Source organism: Lithobates pipiens, unplaced genomic scaffold, assembly GCF_037356315.1.
Source record: "Lithobates pipiens isolate NorthernLeopardFrog02 unplaced genomic scaffold, aLitPip1_a1.2 Scaffold_3, whole genome shotgun sequence".
Taxonomy (NCBI): domain Eukaryota; kingdom Metazoa; phylum Chordata; class Amphibia; order Anura; family Ranidae; genus Lithobates; species Lithobates pipiens.
Genome location: NW_027507790.1, coordinates 254,887,764 through 254,903,919, shown reverse-complemented (window position 1 = coordinate 254,903,919; position 16,156 = coordinate 254,887,764). Strand labels below are relative to the sequence as shown.

The following is a 16,156-nucleotide window of genomic DNA, read 5'->3' as shown; positions in this document are numbered from 1 at the left end:
TGACTTCTCTACTCACTATACAACAATATAGTTGGAGGCTATAACTACAGGACCCCATAGCGGAACCATTGAGGGCCCCCATGTCTCTCAGTCTGTAATAATTCCACTGGAGAATCTGAATGCTAATTGATTCTATATCTATTGTGTAGACAGATTTCATTCATTTTTTTCTATATTTATTTGTCACACAGCAATACTTTTTCGATAGACTTAAATCATTGTGCACACAAAAAGTGCTAGGCCCCTTTCACATCTGACTATAGAAATGCATCTACAGTGTCTTGAAAAAGTATTCACACCCCTTGAAATTTTCCACATTTTGTCATGTTACAACCAAAAAAATAAATGTATTTTATTGGGATTTTATGTGATAGACCAACACAAAGTGTTGCATAGTGTTTGCTCCAAATCCATTAGTGCCCCTAAAATGCATTCATTTTGACAGTTTATATTAAAAAAATGTATGTACTGACCCTCCATTCTGGTCACATATAAACTGTACAATATGTGTATATATATATGTGTGTGTGTGTGTATATATATATATATATATATATATATATATATATATATATATATATATATATATATATAGTCAAAATTATTGTGACACCTGCCTTTACACACACATGAACTTTAATTGCACCCCAGTCTTAGTCCGTAGGGTTCAATATTGAGTTGGCCCACCCTTTTCAGCTATAACGGCTTTAGCTCTTCTGGGAAGGCCGTCCACAAGGTTTAGGAGTGTGTCTATGGGGATGCTTGACAATTCTTCCAGAAGAGCGTTCGTGAGGTCAGGCACTGATATTGACAAAAAGGCCTGGCTTGCAGTCTCCACACTAATCCATTCCAAAGATGTTGTATCGGGTTGAGAAAAGGACTCTGTGAAGGCCAGTCAAGTTCCTCCACCCCAAACTCACTCATCCATGTCTTTATGGACCTTGCTTTGTGCACTGGTGCGCAGTCATGTTGGAACAGGAAGGGGCCATCCCCAAACTGTTCCCACAAAGTTGGGAGCATAAAATTGTTCAAAATGTCTTGGTATGCTGACGCCTTAAAGAGGAAGTAAACCCTGATGGGTTTACTTCCTCTTTCATTCCCTGCAAAGCATAATGGACTACTATGCATCGCATAGTAGCCCATTATGTGTCACTTACCTGACACAGGAGCCAGCGAAGTCACCGTTGTCCCCTGTAGTCCGCCGCATCCATGTTTTCGGTGGGTCTCGCAGCTCCGTGGCTGTCATTCGGCGAAGCAGCGATGACGTCACTCCCGCGCATGCGCACGGGAGCCGAGACGCGCGGCATCTTTGTTATCGAGGATGCCACGCTCAGTGCGCCTGCGCGCCGCTGTCTACGGCGCATGCGCCGTAGACAGCGGTGCCCGTCTTCGGGCAAATATCTCCTAAACCGTATAGGTTTGGGAGATATTTCTTGGATTTACAGGTAAGACTTAATCTAGGCTTACCTGTAGGTCAAAGTGGTTTGTAAGGGTTTACAACCACTTTAAGAGTTCCCTTCACTGGAACTAAGGGGCCAAGCTTAAACCCTGAAAAACAACCCCACACCATAATCCCCCCTCCACCAAATGAAACAAGCTTATATAGGTTCAATGGTCAGGTATCCACAAATGTTTAGCCACAATGGAAATTGTACTGTAACTTTCCTTTCCTGGTGCCAATCCATGGCAACATATGGTAGTATGCTGCCATGTTAGCGCCAGGAAAATAGAAAATTGTGTTAAATACTTACTGTAATTTTCCTTTCCTGGTGCCAATCCATAGAAGCATACTATCACATGTATGCTGCCATATTGGCACCCGGAAAGTATATGTTGTATAATAACAGGATCGATCGTACCAGCAACAGGAATGTGGCACACTGAGACACAAGATAATATTCTTCCTTTATTAAAATTGGCATCAGGAACAAGTTCTAATCTGACATGTTTTTCGAGCTAGACACAGTACTTTCCCAAGAGAGAAAGCGCTGTACTTAGCCCAGAACATGTCAGAATAGAACATTATATTATTATTTTGTATCTTGGTGTGTGGAATTCCTGTTGCTGGTACAATTGATTGCTTTTTTCTTTAATGCTGCTCACAACACATGGTGGTGGGTTCCCATGCATTGTGGTGCAACACACATCTATTGGCAAGCGGCATTAGGCTGCCATTAAGAAAGAATGGCACCACCAAGTGCAATATGTTTATTTCCGTGCATTGTGCTAACATGGGTTACTATGACAAAACAGTGTAGACCCATTTTGTGCAAGTTTTTCTAATTTTGTTTATGTTGTAAAGTGTATTTATAACATCTTTATTACTGTAGAACCGTAAATCTTTATTACAGGCTATATACCTATCATTGTTTAAAAACATATTTGGATTTTTATTTAGCAAGTTGGGAATATGCTTTGTGCTCTCTGACAAATTGTGTTAATACATTGCTATCTTTGCTAGGAGAGGAAGACGGGGACGTGTCGTGTCCCTCCTCTGACTTATTCATGTCTGTTTTAAATTGAGTTTATTAAGAATAAGCAAGATTAAAGTTTTCATCCACAGTGCACTTTAAAAGGCATAGATACAGACAAATGGTATTCAAGTACATTTGTAAGTGCAATCACTGTAGATCTGAGGGGAAGCTCTGAAATTAGGGGAAGCTCTGCTGATTTTATCACCCAATCATGTACAAGCAAAAATTCTGTTTTTATTTTCCTTGCATGTCCCCCTCAGATCTACAGCGACTGCACTTGCAGTGCACTTGTAGTGCAAAGTGTATTTGCCTTTTTTTCAAAATAACCCCCAATGTAAGCTCTAAAAAGGACATGTCTCCATTTAGTGCACAAACTGTGGAGAGTTGCTAGGAGCACCACTGATGGCTGCAAGTGGTTTGCACGAATCAAAGAAAAGCATTGCATTAACCATACCAGGGTGATGAAGACTCAGCTGTGATTGTGCAAGGGGTGCAGGATTCTACTTCCTCTCAGACAAGAAGCTGAATTATGATAAATGCAAACAGTTATTTATTGGTATAGGTGAAATTAGAAGTAAACCAGAGAGGATAAAACAGTCCATATTGCTGATAATTTACATAAATTGCAGTATTTTTGCTTGGCTTATATTGTGACCAGGACATACATTGACTTATTCTTATTGACTTACATTGACTTATTCCATCTGTTTGATTTCAGGAACTGCTGCAGTTAGAGGACAGACTGGGGAGTGTGACGCGGGGAGCGGTGCAAAACATCATTGAAAGATGCACGTTTCCACACAAATACAAGAAGGTACAAACCTTCACACATTTCACATGCGTGTACTCACATGTCTCACAGCTTTTCAAGCATTCTGAATTATAGTTTGTGTTAATATCTTATGACGTTATCACTGCCTGCAGCAAACTGCCTTGGTCACCCTCTCCAAAACTCTATTCCCTCTTTCCTTCCTTCTTACTTTCCTCTCCTCTCTGTCCCTCTCCTTCTCACTCTCCTTTCCTTTCGCTTTCCTTTATTCTCCTACTGGCTTTCCTTTCTTCTCCCACTCACTTTCCTTTCTTGTCCCTTTCCCTTTGCTTTCCTTTCTTTCCCCCCTCCCTCTCGCTTTTCTTTCTTCTCCCTTTCCTTTCTTCTCAGTCTCCCTTTCCTTTCTTCTCCCTCTCGCTTGCCTTTCTTCTTCCTCTCCCTTTCCTTTCTTCTCCCTCTCGCTTGCCTTTCTTCTCCCTCTCGCTTGCCTTTCTTCTCCCTCTCGCTTGCCTTTCTTCTCCCTCTCGCTTGCCTTTCTTCTCCCTCTCGCTTTCCTTTCTTCTCCCTCTCGCTTGCCTTTCTTCTCCCTCTCGCTTGCCTTTCTTCTCCCTCTCGCTTGCCTTTCTTCTCCCTCTCGCTTTCCTTTCTTCTCCCTCGCTTTCCTTTCCTTTCTTCTCCCTCTCGCTTGCCTTTCTTCTCCCTCTCCCTTTCCTTTCTTCTCCCTCTCGCTTTCCTTTCTTCTCCCTCTCGCTTTCCTTTCTTCTCCCTCTCGCTTGCCTTTCTTCTCCCTCTCGCTTGCCTTTCTTCTCCCTCTCGCTTGCCTTTCTTCTCCCTCTCGCTTGCCTTTCTTCTCCCTCTCGCTTTCCTTTCCTTTCTTCTCCCTCTCGCTTGCCTTTCTTCTCCCTCTCGCTTGCCTTTCTTCTCCCTCTCGCTTGCCTTTCTTCTCCCTCTCGCTTTCCTTTCTTCTCCCTCTTGCTTGCCTTTCTTCTCCCTCTTGCTTGCCTTTCTTCTCCCTCTCGCTTGCCTTTCTTCTCCCTCTCGCTTTCCTTTCTTCTCCCTCTCGCTTGCCTTTCTTCTCCCTCTCGCTTGCCTTTCTTCTCCCTCTCGCTTTCCTTTCTTCTCCCTCTCGTTTGCCTTTCTTCTCCCTCTCGCTTGCCTTTCTTCTCCCTCTCGCTTTCCTTTCTTCTCCCTCTCGCTTTCCTTTCTTCTCCCTCTCGCTTTCCTTTCTTCTCCCTCTCGCTTTCCCTTCTTCTCCCTCTCGCTTTCCCTTCTTCTCCCTCTCGCTTTCCTTTCTTCTCCCTCTCGCTTTCCTTTCTTCTCCCTCTCGCTTTCCTTTCTTTCCCCCTCCCTCTCGCTTTCCATTCTTCTCCCCTCCTTCTCGCTTTCCATTCTTCTCCCGCCCCCTCTCCTTTCTTCTTCCTCTCACTTTCCTTTCTTCTCCCTCTCCCTCTCATTTCCTTTCTTTCCCCTCTCCGTTTCACGTTCCTTCCTTCTCCCTCTCCCTTTCCTGTATTTCTCCCTCTCCCTTTCCTTTCTTTTCCCTCTCCCTTTCCTATATTTGTTGTCCCTCTCCCTTTCCTTTCTTCTCCCTCTTTCTTTCCCCTCTCCCTCTCCCTTTCCTTTCTTCTCCCTCTCCCTTTCCTTTCTTCTCCCTCTCGCTCTCCTTTCTTCTCCCTCTCGCTCTCCTTTCTTCTCCCTCTTGCTCTCCTTTCTTCTCCCTCTCGCTCTCCTTTCTTCTCCCTCTCGCTCTCCTTTCTTCTCCCTCTCGCTCTCCTTTCTTCTCCCTCTCGCTCTCCTTTCTTATTCCTCTCGCTCTCCTTTCTTATTCCTCTCGCTCTCCTTTCTTCTCCCTCTCGCTCTCCTTTCTTCTCCCTCTTTTTTTTTTTCTCTTCTTCTTTTCCTAAGTCACCATCTCTCTTTAATCACCTTCTTCCCCTCTATCATTATATTATTTATTTGCCATTTTCTGTAATTCCCTATTATTCCCCCTAAACTAAGTAAATTTCCTTCCCTCTCCTCCCCTTGCCATACCCTTCAATCACCCCACCCCTTTAGGGGTGACATCACTACTTTAATTGCACTATATATGCTACGGTCACCCGCCTACTGGGTGCTCGGAGACTACTTTCACGTTAATACTAATCTAAGAAATATTGAACAAGGGGGTGCTGCAATCTTTTTTTTTTTTTTTTTTTTTATTGCTTTATTTAACAGCCAACAGAAATAATTTGACACATTTAGCGCTAAGGCCCAGTGCTTTATTTGAGAGGGGGCTGAGCCTTAGCTTAGTATTTCTCTACTGACTAGTCAGTTTATTGTTCAAGATTGTGACATCTTGGTGCGTGGTGTCCCTTTGATATAGTAATGTACTTCGTTAAATAAAAAGGAGTATCTGTGTAATTACACTGCTGTTCTACAATCACCCATGTTAACAACTTCATCTCATGTACTCAAGGAGATATTTTTCAGTATTTTCAATCTTTCTGTAAAACTGTTAAAATAAAAAAATTGATTGAAAAGAATGTAATGATGCTCCCTGTATTCTTTACGAAGGCCATATTTCTACCTTGCCGACTCTGCTTATCACAATTGCAGGCTGATGTGCCAATGTCATGACCATGTTAGTACACACCATTACTACTTATTGACTACTTGGTGTTGGAGACCAGCTTCCTTGAAAAAGCATGCCAATGTACCTGCACATATTGCTTTGTGTTTAAAGGGGACCTGTCAGAGCAGCTGTCCAGTGCCACAGTTGAGGCTACCATTCAAGGGGTGAGGCTAACATGGGTTGACTGCTTGAATCAGTGTTGGATTAGGTATTTGGTGTGTCACTGTATGTGTGATAATGCACTACTGTGCCCTGGAACTAGGCTGACCACTAACCTTTGTGACTTTTCTATGGTTGCCAGCAGGAGCACATGTCTACTCCGGAATGAAACCAATTGCCTCTCAGTAATATTTCACTATTCATTTTTGTTTCTTTTACTAACTGTATGATAGAGGATACCACATGATGGCAAAGACCAGAAAGAAGATGAGGAGGAGGCGGACACAGACGAGAAATGCACAATCTGCCTGTCAATGCTTGAAGATGGAGAGGATGTCAGGTAATGAGATCTGCTCACCCCATCTCCTTTATCTGCAATAGTTTCCTAAGAGATTACACCAGGAACAAGGCTTAAGAAAGAAAAAGATAAGAGAATGGAGAAATCTCCCACTGTGTCTTCTGTATTTTGACAGCCGGCCCCATCAGTGGTCTCCATATCCGAACCGTGCCTACATCTGATTGGATGCAAGTGCTGTTTGGACAGTGATTTTTCTTCTGTATCCTTTGATTTTTTTACATGAGAGATTATAGCTGGGAGTTGGCCAACCACAAAGAGAATTATCAAAATTTGCATAGTGTATGGTAGACTTAAAGCAAGTTCCACCCTGAAAAATGTTTTTTACATAATCACAGACCTGTAATCCTAGAAAGTAACATCTGGGGGAATTATTTTTTTATACTTTCCAGAAACGCCCTGTTGCTATGTAGTGCTCCTAATCTGCCACTTCCTGGTCCGCAGAGCTCCTTGTTACTTCCTTCCTCACCTGTGTGCCTGGGAAATGATGACATTTCCCAGCAGTCAGTGGGCAGTACTGTGAGCAAAGATCGCGTTATTTCCCGACAGGAAATGACGTGATTTAAGGCGGTTGCCATAATAACGGGGCAGGACCTTCCTCCGTCACCACCCGTTGTTATGGCAACTTTCTAAACAATCAGCGCTACGGCCGCCGGAGCATCTCGCTAATGCCTCTCCATTGGTAATCCAGGAAGAGGTTGTGATTGGACTTCACATGACCATAATCATCATGGCAATGGCCAGAAGAGGATTTACTAAGTTGTGAGTGTAAAATAAATATATTATCAACATCCACTAGCAAACATATAATGTCATTCTTTATGTTAATAATTCATTATCCTTGGATACCAAAAAATAAAAATGTGCCCAGAACTCCACTTTAATGTCCCGTACACACGAGCGGATTTTCTTGGCTTGCATACACACGTTCACACAAACATTCTCGAAACTTTCGACCGTCAGGAAAGCGGTGATGTACAACATTACGACGAGCCGAGAAAATTAAGTTCAATGCTTCTGAGCATGCGTAGGAATTTTGCGCGTCGGAATTTCCGATCTGAACTTTTTCCGACCGAAAAATAGAGAATCTACTCTCAATCTTTTGATGGCTGGAATTCTGCCAGCAAAAGTCCGATGTAGCATACACATGGTCGGAATTTCTGACCAAAAGCTCACATCTGACTTTTGCTTATGTGACTTAAGGGTGTAGGATGAGGATGGGCCACATCCATGCGAAACTGCATTTTGGCCGCTTGTCCACAACCTTTAGAAGAGACAATGGCCCTAATTCTCCAAGCTTCAATAGCATTTATTGCATGCTAAATGATGCTTAAGATTTTTTTTTGCCACCTGGGAAACAAATGTTGGAAATTCTCTTTTAAACAGTTGCCACTGAAACACGTGGCCGCATTGGAAGATCAGAGCAAGAGAATGTCACCAGCACACCAAGGATCTCCAGTGCGAGTCCAAAGCTTTATTCAGTGATCACATCGTTACAGCAGATTGCAATATTTCGGAGCCACGCAGGACCACTTCATCAGGCATGTGACGTCACATGCCCGATGAAGGGTTCCTGCGTGGCTCCGAAACGTTGCAATCTGCTGTAACAATGTGATCACTGAATACAGCTTTGGACTCGCACTGGAGATCCTTGGTGTGCTGGTGACATTCTCTTGCTTTGATTAATCATGGTTCCAGCCAATGGTCACTTCAGCACCCGCTTATATACACAGCCATTTTCATAGGGTTGTGTGTGTTGAGAGTAGTGCGTTGGATTCATTGGAAGATTTCCCCTCTCTTGTTCTAGTGACAACTCCAAGTTATGGCTTGTCCCATTATCCTCAGTCTTGGTGACAGTGGTTACAAAATGGAGGACAGATAGTGAGGGCGAAATCTTCCTAGCTGGGACTTGGGCAGCAATAAAAACATTAAACCAGAATATTGATGCCAACCAGGAATAACCCAACTATTTGCTGTAACTGCTTATGAAGTGTGAGGTTCAGTTTGTTAATGTATTTAAATCTGGTTGTGGGTGTAAATTGATGAAGATTCATTGCTTTACATACGAACTTGATAATTGAGTATACTCAAAAAAGCTTTATAGCCCCCACTATATAAATATATTTAAAAGGTACCTTATATTGGTTTGCAAAATCAATATTGCCTAAAATGTATGTGTCAAACAACAAGACACAAAAAATATATATAAAATCATCTGTACACGCCTGTCCATAAGATATTTGTGTAGTGACTACCCTTTTGGTATATCCATAAATCTTTTACATTGAGGCAAAAGAGTCCACAAATCCCACTTCACTGTGTGTGCTAATAATTATTCCTTGACAAAGTAATTTATCTTTGCTAAAGAGTCCAAACAAAAAATATTTATCCTTATGGATTTGATAAGAGTACTTTCAAATTTGTTTACTGTGTAAGGCCTCTTTCACACGGGGCGGATCAGTAATGATGAAGATCCGCTCGCTCAGCGGGGATCGCTCCGTTGTCCCCGCTGAGCTGGCTGCGGACAGGGCGGTCTCCGCACACTGTGCAGGGACCGCCCTGTCAGCTCTCCATTCTCCTCTATGGGGATCGGATGAGCACGGACCGTCTGTCCGTGTTCATCCGATCCGCTCTGCAGACGGATAGAAAAATAGGATTTTCCTCCGTCTGCAGAATCGGACTGTTGCGGAGGCGGACGAAATCGGGTGTCTGCGGATGCTCATCCGCAGACACCCGCTATCCCATAGGGATGAATGTATGTCCATATTTCATCCGCAAACGGATGGATGAAATACGGACATACCATCCGCATGTGTGAAAGGGGCCTAAGAGAAGAGATATCTCTTCCACAATCTGAGCTCAGATAATGAACTCCAACATCTGGAGGATAACTCTAGATCAGGAGTCCCCAAACTATGGCCCTCCAGTTGTTCAGGAACTACAATTCCCATCATGCCTGGTCTTGTCTGTGAATGTTAGAGTTTTAAAATGCCTCATGGGATCCGTAGTTCCACAACAGCTGGAGGGCCGTAGTTTGGAGATCCCTGTTCTAGACTAATCAAATGTCACAAAACAGCTTATCGCAACTTGAAGGTGTGTTTATGGTGGGTTTTTTTCAGTGTCAAAAGGGATTCCTCCCCTCAGCTGTTTGTTAAAGGGGTTGTAAAGGTAAATGTTTTTTCACCTTAATGCATAGAATGCATTAAGGTGAAAAAACATCTGACAGTCCCGGCGCCCCCAGCCCCCCGTTTTACTTACCTCACCCCTCGAAAGTCCCGCGCTCGTCTCCCGACGTCCTTTCCACCGTTCAGCCTGGCCGCTGATTGGCTGGATTGGATGGATGGAAAGCAGCGCAGCCATTGGTTCGCGCTGCTGTCAATCACATCCACTGACGTGGGGGGCGGGCCCGCAGGTGCTTCTCACCATGCGAGGGAGCTCACATGAACGTGAGAAGCACCTGCAGGAGGAAGCCGAGACAGCCGCCGAGGGACCCCAGAAGAGCGGGTTCGGGGCCACTCTGTGCGAAACGAGCTGCACAGTGGAGGTAAGTACAACATGTTTGTTATTTTTTTTTTTTTAAATCACTTTACAATCCCTTTAATTCTTTGAGAAATTAGAATGGCATTGTGGATGTTAACCATCAAAAAGGCACTCTGAACCAGTCTTTCTCAAACTATTTACCACACAGAAACCCTTAAGGACTGTATACACAGGCCAAAAAAACTGGCAGCAATATTCATGTATTTCAATAAAAGGTTATACTTTTTCAAACGTTGTTTGGTGCAACTCCTGTCAAAATCTCTTGGGGCAACCTTATCTTATGCGATATCTCATTCTTTGGGGATGGATCTGCACTATTATCCATTGTACCACAGCCTTTGTTAAAGCTCTCCATAAATATTCTGACTGTAGAGGAAGTTCCCCCACCCTCCAAGTTCCAGAACTATCCAGAGAGATTTTAGAATCTGGGGGAGTGGGGGGGGGGGGGGTTTACTGAGGGGCCAGAAAAAACAGAGGGGCCAGACAACAAAATTGCCCTACACAAGCAACTAGAAGGGTGGTACATAGACAAATATACTGTATGTGACTGCAATAACACAAAAATCCAATGTCCACAAGTGCTACTTTCCACAAAGCAATATATGTTGATATAGGTGAAAAAGCGTCACTCTCCGCAATCAATATGATATGAGCAGTGTAGTTGTCAGAGATATTGCTTTCCACCAAACATAGAAGAGAAGGAACAATATTGTCTCATCATTTGATGTCAATAACTGCTATTTGATATATTAATAATTTTGTCAAGAAGTAATTATTAACACACATGGTGAAGTTAAATCTGTGGACACTTGTCAATGTAAAAGATTTATTAATATACCGAAAGGATAGTCAGTATATCATACAGTAAACTTATGAAAAAGCCTGTGCAGATTTTATTTTATGGTTTATATATTTCAATAGTATATTTAACAGACCAAAAGGCAAGTACATTGTTTGGATGTACACACTCTTTCCATGCAATGCCACTCATCTACTTTGTTTCCTTCCTTATTCTGCAGAAGGTTACCCTGTATGCACCTCTTCCACCAAGTCTGCGTTGATCAGTGGTTAGCGACCAGCAAGAAGTGCCCTATCTGCAGAGTGGACATCGAAACGCAGCTGGGGAAGGACAGCTGAGAAAAATCCCCCAAGGTGGCATCCAAATTCTCCTTATCAGGTCCACACGGCCTTCACCTGCAGTAAACCTTTTGCTTCCTGAGCCATTTAAAGGACAGTCTGCAAGCACATTATTCTGTAGATGAATCATAGGCACGTAACAAAATAAAAATAAAAATACTGGAGGATCTTAACAGCCATAAAGACCCGTTTTGCAGGGGAAGCAGGTCTTCCGCTTGCCACAGGGCCCAATCGCTGGAGACGAAGACTGGCCCTTCGCAGGTACTCTTATGTCAGTCTGGCTTGCCAATCCTGCACTGCAAAGAATTGTACATAATATACCTCTCTAATATGTAGAATCAAGTAGGGGTCGTAGCTATAACTGTGGATGGCATCCGGAGCATGTTAGCTTAAAAAAAATATTGTGTTCGGTGCCCTAGTCATCTTGTGGTGGACATGTTGCTATTAGCCTATTTTTGCACCAAATAATATTTACCATTTTATTTATATTTATTTTTTGTTTCAGTTTTTCTTTTTTGTTTTGGTGCTTGAAAGAGCCATTTGACACATTGACATTTTCCAACTAAAACTTAAGGCGAAGAATAAAATCCTGTTTACAGTTTAAAAACAAAAAAGGATTGGTTTGGAGCCTTAAGTTTTTTGTTACTTTATTTGAACTAATTTATTATTCTTACTTATGTTTACAGAGGGTGATACAAAAGGCAAAGCTTTTAAAAAATGGTGGTTATGGTGGACTCTGCTGATGCTGGGGAAAGGTTTTCTTTCTTTGTGGCCTGTTTTCTAAAAACATATTTCTACAGCCCTTATAGTAGGTAGTCACATTCAACTGGACTTGTTCTGTAAAGTTGAAGATGTTTCGCTACTCATTCAAGTAGCTGAGGAAGCCACTTGAACGAGAGAGAAATGTCTTCAACATTACAGTCCTACTACTAGGTATACCATGACCTGAAAAACGGAGAACCTTCAAGGACATATGTCTTTTTTTAAACCCTACTCTTCAAAAACCTGGTATTCTAATTTTGTCTGGACCCTCAAGAAGTAAATCACAAGCCTGCTTCTTGTCCACTGGCGATATTATTGTATGGTGGTTTGCACCTTTGGCTCCAACCATAAGGCCATCAAAAAGTTTACACTCTTGATGTCTGTCTATGATGGCAGTTTGGTGAGAACTGAGATAAGTTACCACTGGAGACACCAAGAGATATGCTGAGCCAGAAATTCAACAAAAAAATGCCAGTTTTGGGTAGTGGTGGCCTTTAAAGAATAAACATTTAGAAAAAAAAGGGAATTACAGCCATATGTAGAAAGCAGCCACAAACATTCTTAATGCCGCCTGCCCTAAAAGGGCCTAAGAAAAAGAGAAATAATAATCTGGGGAATTTATTTATTTTTGCCCTAGAGTGCTAAAATTTACTGATTACCCTTCGAATTTTAAATAAGAGCTCTCATTGTACTATGCTCTAGATTATTTCAAAACAGCTTACCATTGAGTATTTTTGTAGTTCTACCCTTTAGTGCCAAAATATAGTGTTATGCTTCACTTGGGAATTTTACTTAGCAGCCATTTTGTATTTTAGGCTCTAGCGCAGCCATTCTCAACCATGGTTTTGTGGGGCCCTAGGTTTCCCGTAGAAGTTGCTAAGTGTTACTTAAGCTGGTGGCTGATTGACCTTTCATCCGAGGGTGCCTGCCTTGTTTTGGGGTCAACGCCACTTGGCAAAGCCAATGATCTTTTTAGCTATCTGTACTGGTGCCATTCTGACCACCACTGTATGGGGTGCATTCTTCCCGCCGATAGACAATTGTAAAGACCCATAACTAATTGGTTTTAGCGTGTATTTTCTGAAAAATTTTCAAGCATTTCTGTCCAGTAATAAGGTTGAGAAAGGCTGCTCTAGTGAGATTTTTTACTTAAATTTCATTGATATTAAAAAAAAAAGTGTCTTACCTGTGTCCATGGTTAGTAGCTAATAGCTGCAAGCCTACATGTTGAGGTATTATAAATGTAGCTCTTATCTTTAAATTTTTTAAGAAAATAAAATTGTCAAGGGTTAACTTAACCAAGGGTAGTCGGTGCTCATAAAACCTGAGGTGTTGTCAACATATTGCAGTCATCAGTTAACCCAATCAGAAATATCTTGCCATCCTCTAGCTGCGACCAACTGCTAACAAAATTGTGCATCTGTATGGTCACTGGCAAAGCAAACATATAGAAGACTAATTGGCATTCACAGGCATGGCCTGGTATTAACACGCAGACTTGCCTCAGTGGAAAGGCCAGATATTACATATTGATTGGACTAATGCAACCGTTGCTGCACCTCCACTTTGTCACAAATCCAATGGTGTTATTAACACCTCGCCAGTTCTCTGCAGGATTCCTGAAAGGGCTGACATTCGACGGCAGCACAAAACGAAAGCCATTTTAGATCCTTCAATAAAAGCACAATTTACCTAATAATAACAAATGGACAACTGTTTGCATGTAAACAGTTGTTGGGCTTTAAACGAGCCAGAGAAGCCATTCTAGAACAGATCAATCGCCATTCTGCTACGTCTGTCCTTTCTGAAATCCACACAGCTTGGCGAGGGTCTTCGGCATCAGCAGAAGGAAACCAGCACAACTGTTTCAAGAGTCTAAGTTTATTCTGTGTAGGATAAACCCCTTTGCTCAGAGCAAAGTCTTTAAAGAAGTTGTCCAGGGCAGAGTTTGGTTCTTTCCTTGTAATTACAAAGATGGCTGTTTAGTTTTTATAGACCCCCCCAGCTCACTAATTCTGTGTCAGAGGGCTGTGTACAGTCTGAGGCCTTATCTGAAAACACCAGGGCTGAGCTGGATTGATTGCTAGGGTAGGGGCTGAAAAAGATGCCTCTTTGGTTCTGTAGTGGGTATACCATTCCTTTATTACGCCAATATACTGTGGCATCACTCACGCCTACTTATTACCTATCTGCAGTCCCGGGACAAGGCCATCCAATGTCCAGGACAAAGATGCCAAATTGCGCCCCCTTCCCTTAGGGTTAGGGTCAGTGTACCCCATCCTGGTAGTCGCCCTTCCTGCTCACCTCTTCTCCTGGCCCTGCCTGTCTGTAGCAACCTCCCCCATGATAGATCAATCGTTCCTACAGTTGATTTCAGATAAGGGCTCAGACATTACACAACCTTCCTACCTGTAAGTAGAAGTGGAACTCCACGCAATACTTTTTTTCAAGCTTTGGATAGATGGAGGAATGTTTGGAACCTCTGATGGCCTTAGAAGGTTGTTTGTGTCCCCACTGGGGTGATTCAACCTATCTCCCTGTCCTGGTGATTGTTGTCACCGAGACAGAAAATAAGAGGAATTCTAAAACGTAGTAGTTAGCACTGGAAAGGGAGGTGGGACTGGGAGGAAATCTTTCAAACAATTTAAGAGGGGACTTCTCAAAAGGAGCTCAGATATCAATAATAAAAAAAAAAGTCATAGGTTACAACCCTTCCCTATTCTATCCAAAGGCTGGAAAAAGTTTTTCCCTTCAATGCAAATGAGCTGTAAGCTGTAAATCACAAAGCAGCGCCCCCTCTGTCAAAGGCTAGAGTTTCACGTTTTCCTGGAGAAACTCTTCAGGGAGGTGAAGTGATAGATAGACCACAACTTTCATAGTGCTGGAACTGAAAAGTATTAAACTCTTAAAGAACAAGCACATTTTTTTTTTCAAAAAACTTTTACAAAAATTAAAAAAAATTAAAAAAAAAGCACCAAGTTTTTAATCAAAGCTATTTGTGTGTATGAAACCCTACAATCGATGGGTTGTATTGTTGGAGACAGTATCTGTGTTTTGGGTACCACGTGTTTAATATCTCGTGAGGTTTAGACCGCTTTAGAACGATTTTGGAACCGTTGTAGATCACAGGGTTTTGTGACTTTAAATGCCTTATATTTAACAATCATAATTTATGACTAACTTGTAGAGTTTTTTGTGGGCTCTTATTTAATTATTTTTATAGTTGTTTTTGGCCTTTTTAATTATAATTTATTTATTTAGAGACGTTACTAATTTGTTTTTATATTATATATATCTATATATGACTCCTATTACCTCATTTTTTTGCATTGTTCGGATATGGAATGCGCTGCATGTGACGGTACGTTTAAAACAAATGAAATCTTTATCTTGTGAACAAAAAAAAATAGCGAATAATAACGACGATTAATTCAGGGTGTGTGTGTTGATGAAGTGTATTTTTTTTTTTTTTCCCCCGTGGTGCTGTTATCTTGAAAAACATTCCATTAAGAATGCAAAACCTTTGATTCTGTATGCTGTGACCTAGTGGATACCTGCAATATAGTGAACGTGATTAGCACATATAAATATGATTTGCACTCATGATCAAACCGAGATGAACCTTTCGCTTTCCTCAGCGTTTATTAAATAATCAGTACAGTGTAAAAAAAATAAATAAAAAAATCCCACTCTGAGAACAAGGAGATGGCCTTAAGCAAGAGTTCCTTATAACTTGCTAAGGGAGCAACTGGTCAGCCATGTTGTACTAAACAATTTGTGTCTATTGGTGGGTGACCACTGCTAGATGTCCGTAGTTTTTCCAGCCAATGAAAGATAAAATTTTGGTTTCCTCCTCTAACCATCAATACAGTTCAAATAAAATTTCTTTACAGTGGAACCATATCTAAAACTTTTCTGAATGGAGGTTAAGGTTAGAACTTTGATCGTGTTTTAGAATAAAATATTGCCAAAATCATACTCGCTAAAGCCAACAGTCATCAAGAGGTCCAGAGATCTCAAACAAAGGAAACAAGATGTGAGTGCTCTATGTGGCCTGGGCCTCGCTCTCTATTAAGCATGTGAGCTGACACATTTCGAGGGCAAGACCTTCTTCCTCAGAGCTTAAATCTCCTGTCTCTTTACCTCACCAAGGCAAACAAAACAGGAGATTCAAGCTCTGAAGAAGAGGGTCCTGCCCTTGAAATGTGTCTGCTTATCTGCCTGATAGTGCTTGAGATCCAGGCCACGCAAAGTATTCAAATCCCGTTTCCTTTGTTTGTTTTGTGAGTGTTTTTGGTATTTTTTTTATTCTTATTAAACTGCACAAGGTTTTGCTCCCCCTTTTTTTT

The 16,156-nt window shown here is 41.9% G+C and overlaps 1 protein-coding gene across 3 annotated transcripts in view; it reads left to right on the top strand.

Annotated features, from left to right (window-relative positions):
• Positions 1-15,940, top strand: part of ARK2C (arkadia (RNF111) C-terminal like ring finger ubiquitin ligase 2C) — a 156,958-nt gene extending 141,018 nt beyond the window's left edge. For all 3 annotated transcript variants that reach the window (XM_077463064.1, XM_077463062.1, XM_077463063.1), the window contains 3 exons: positions 3,193-3,288; positions 6,247-6,353; positions 10,928-15,940. In XM_077463064.1, coding sequence (XP_077319190.1) covers positions 3,193-3,288; positions 6,247-6,353; positions 10,928-11,045 — 321 coding nt within the window. In that variant the 3' untranslated portion in view covers positions 11,046-15,940. The remainder of the gene's footprint in view (positions 1-3,192; positions 3,289-6,246; positions 6,354-10,927) is intronic.
• Positions 15,941-16,156: the final 216 nt, after the last annotated feature.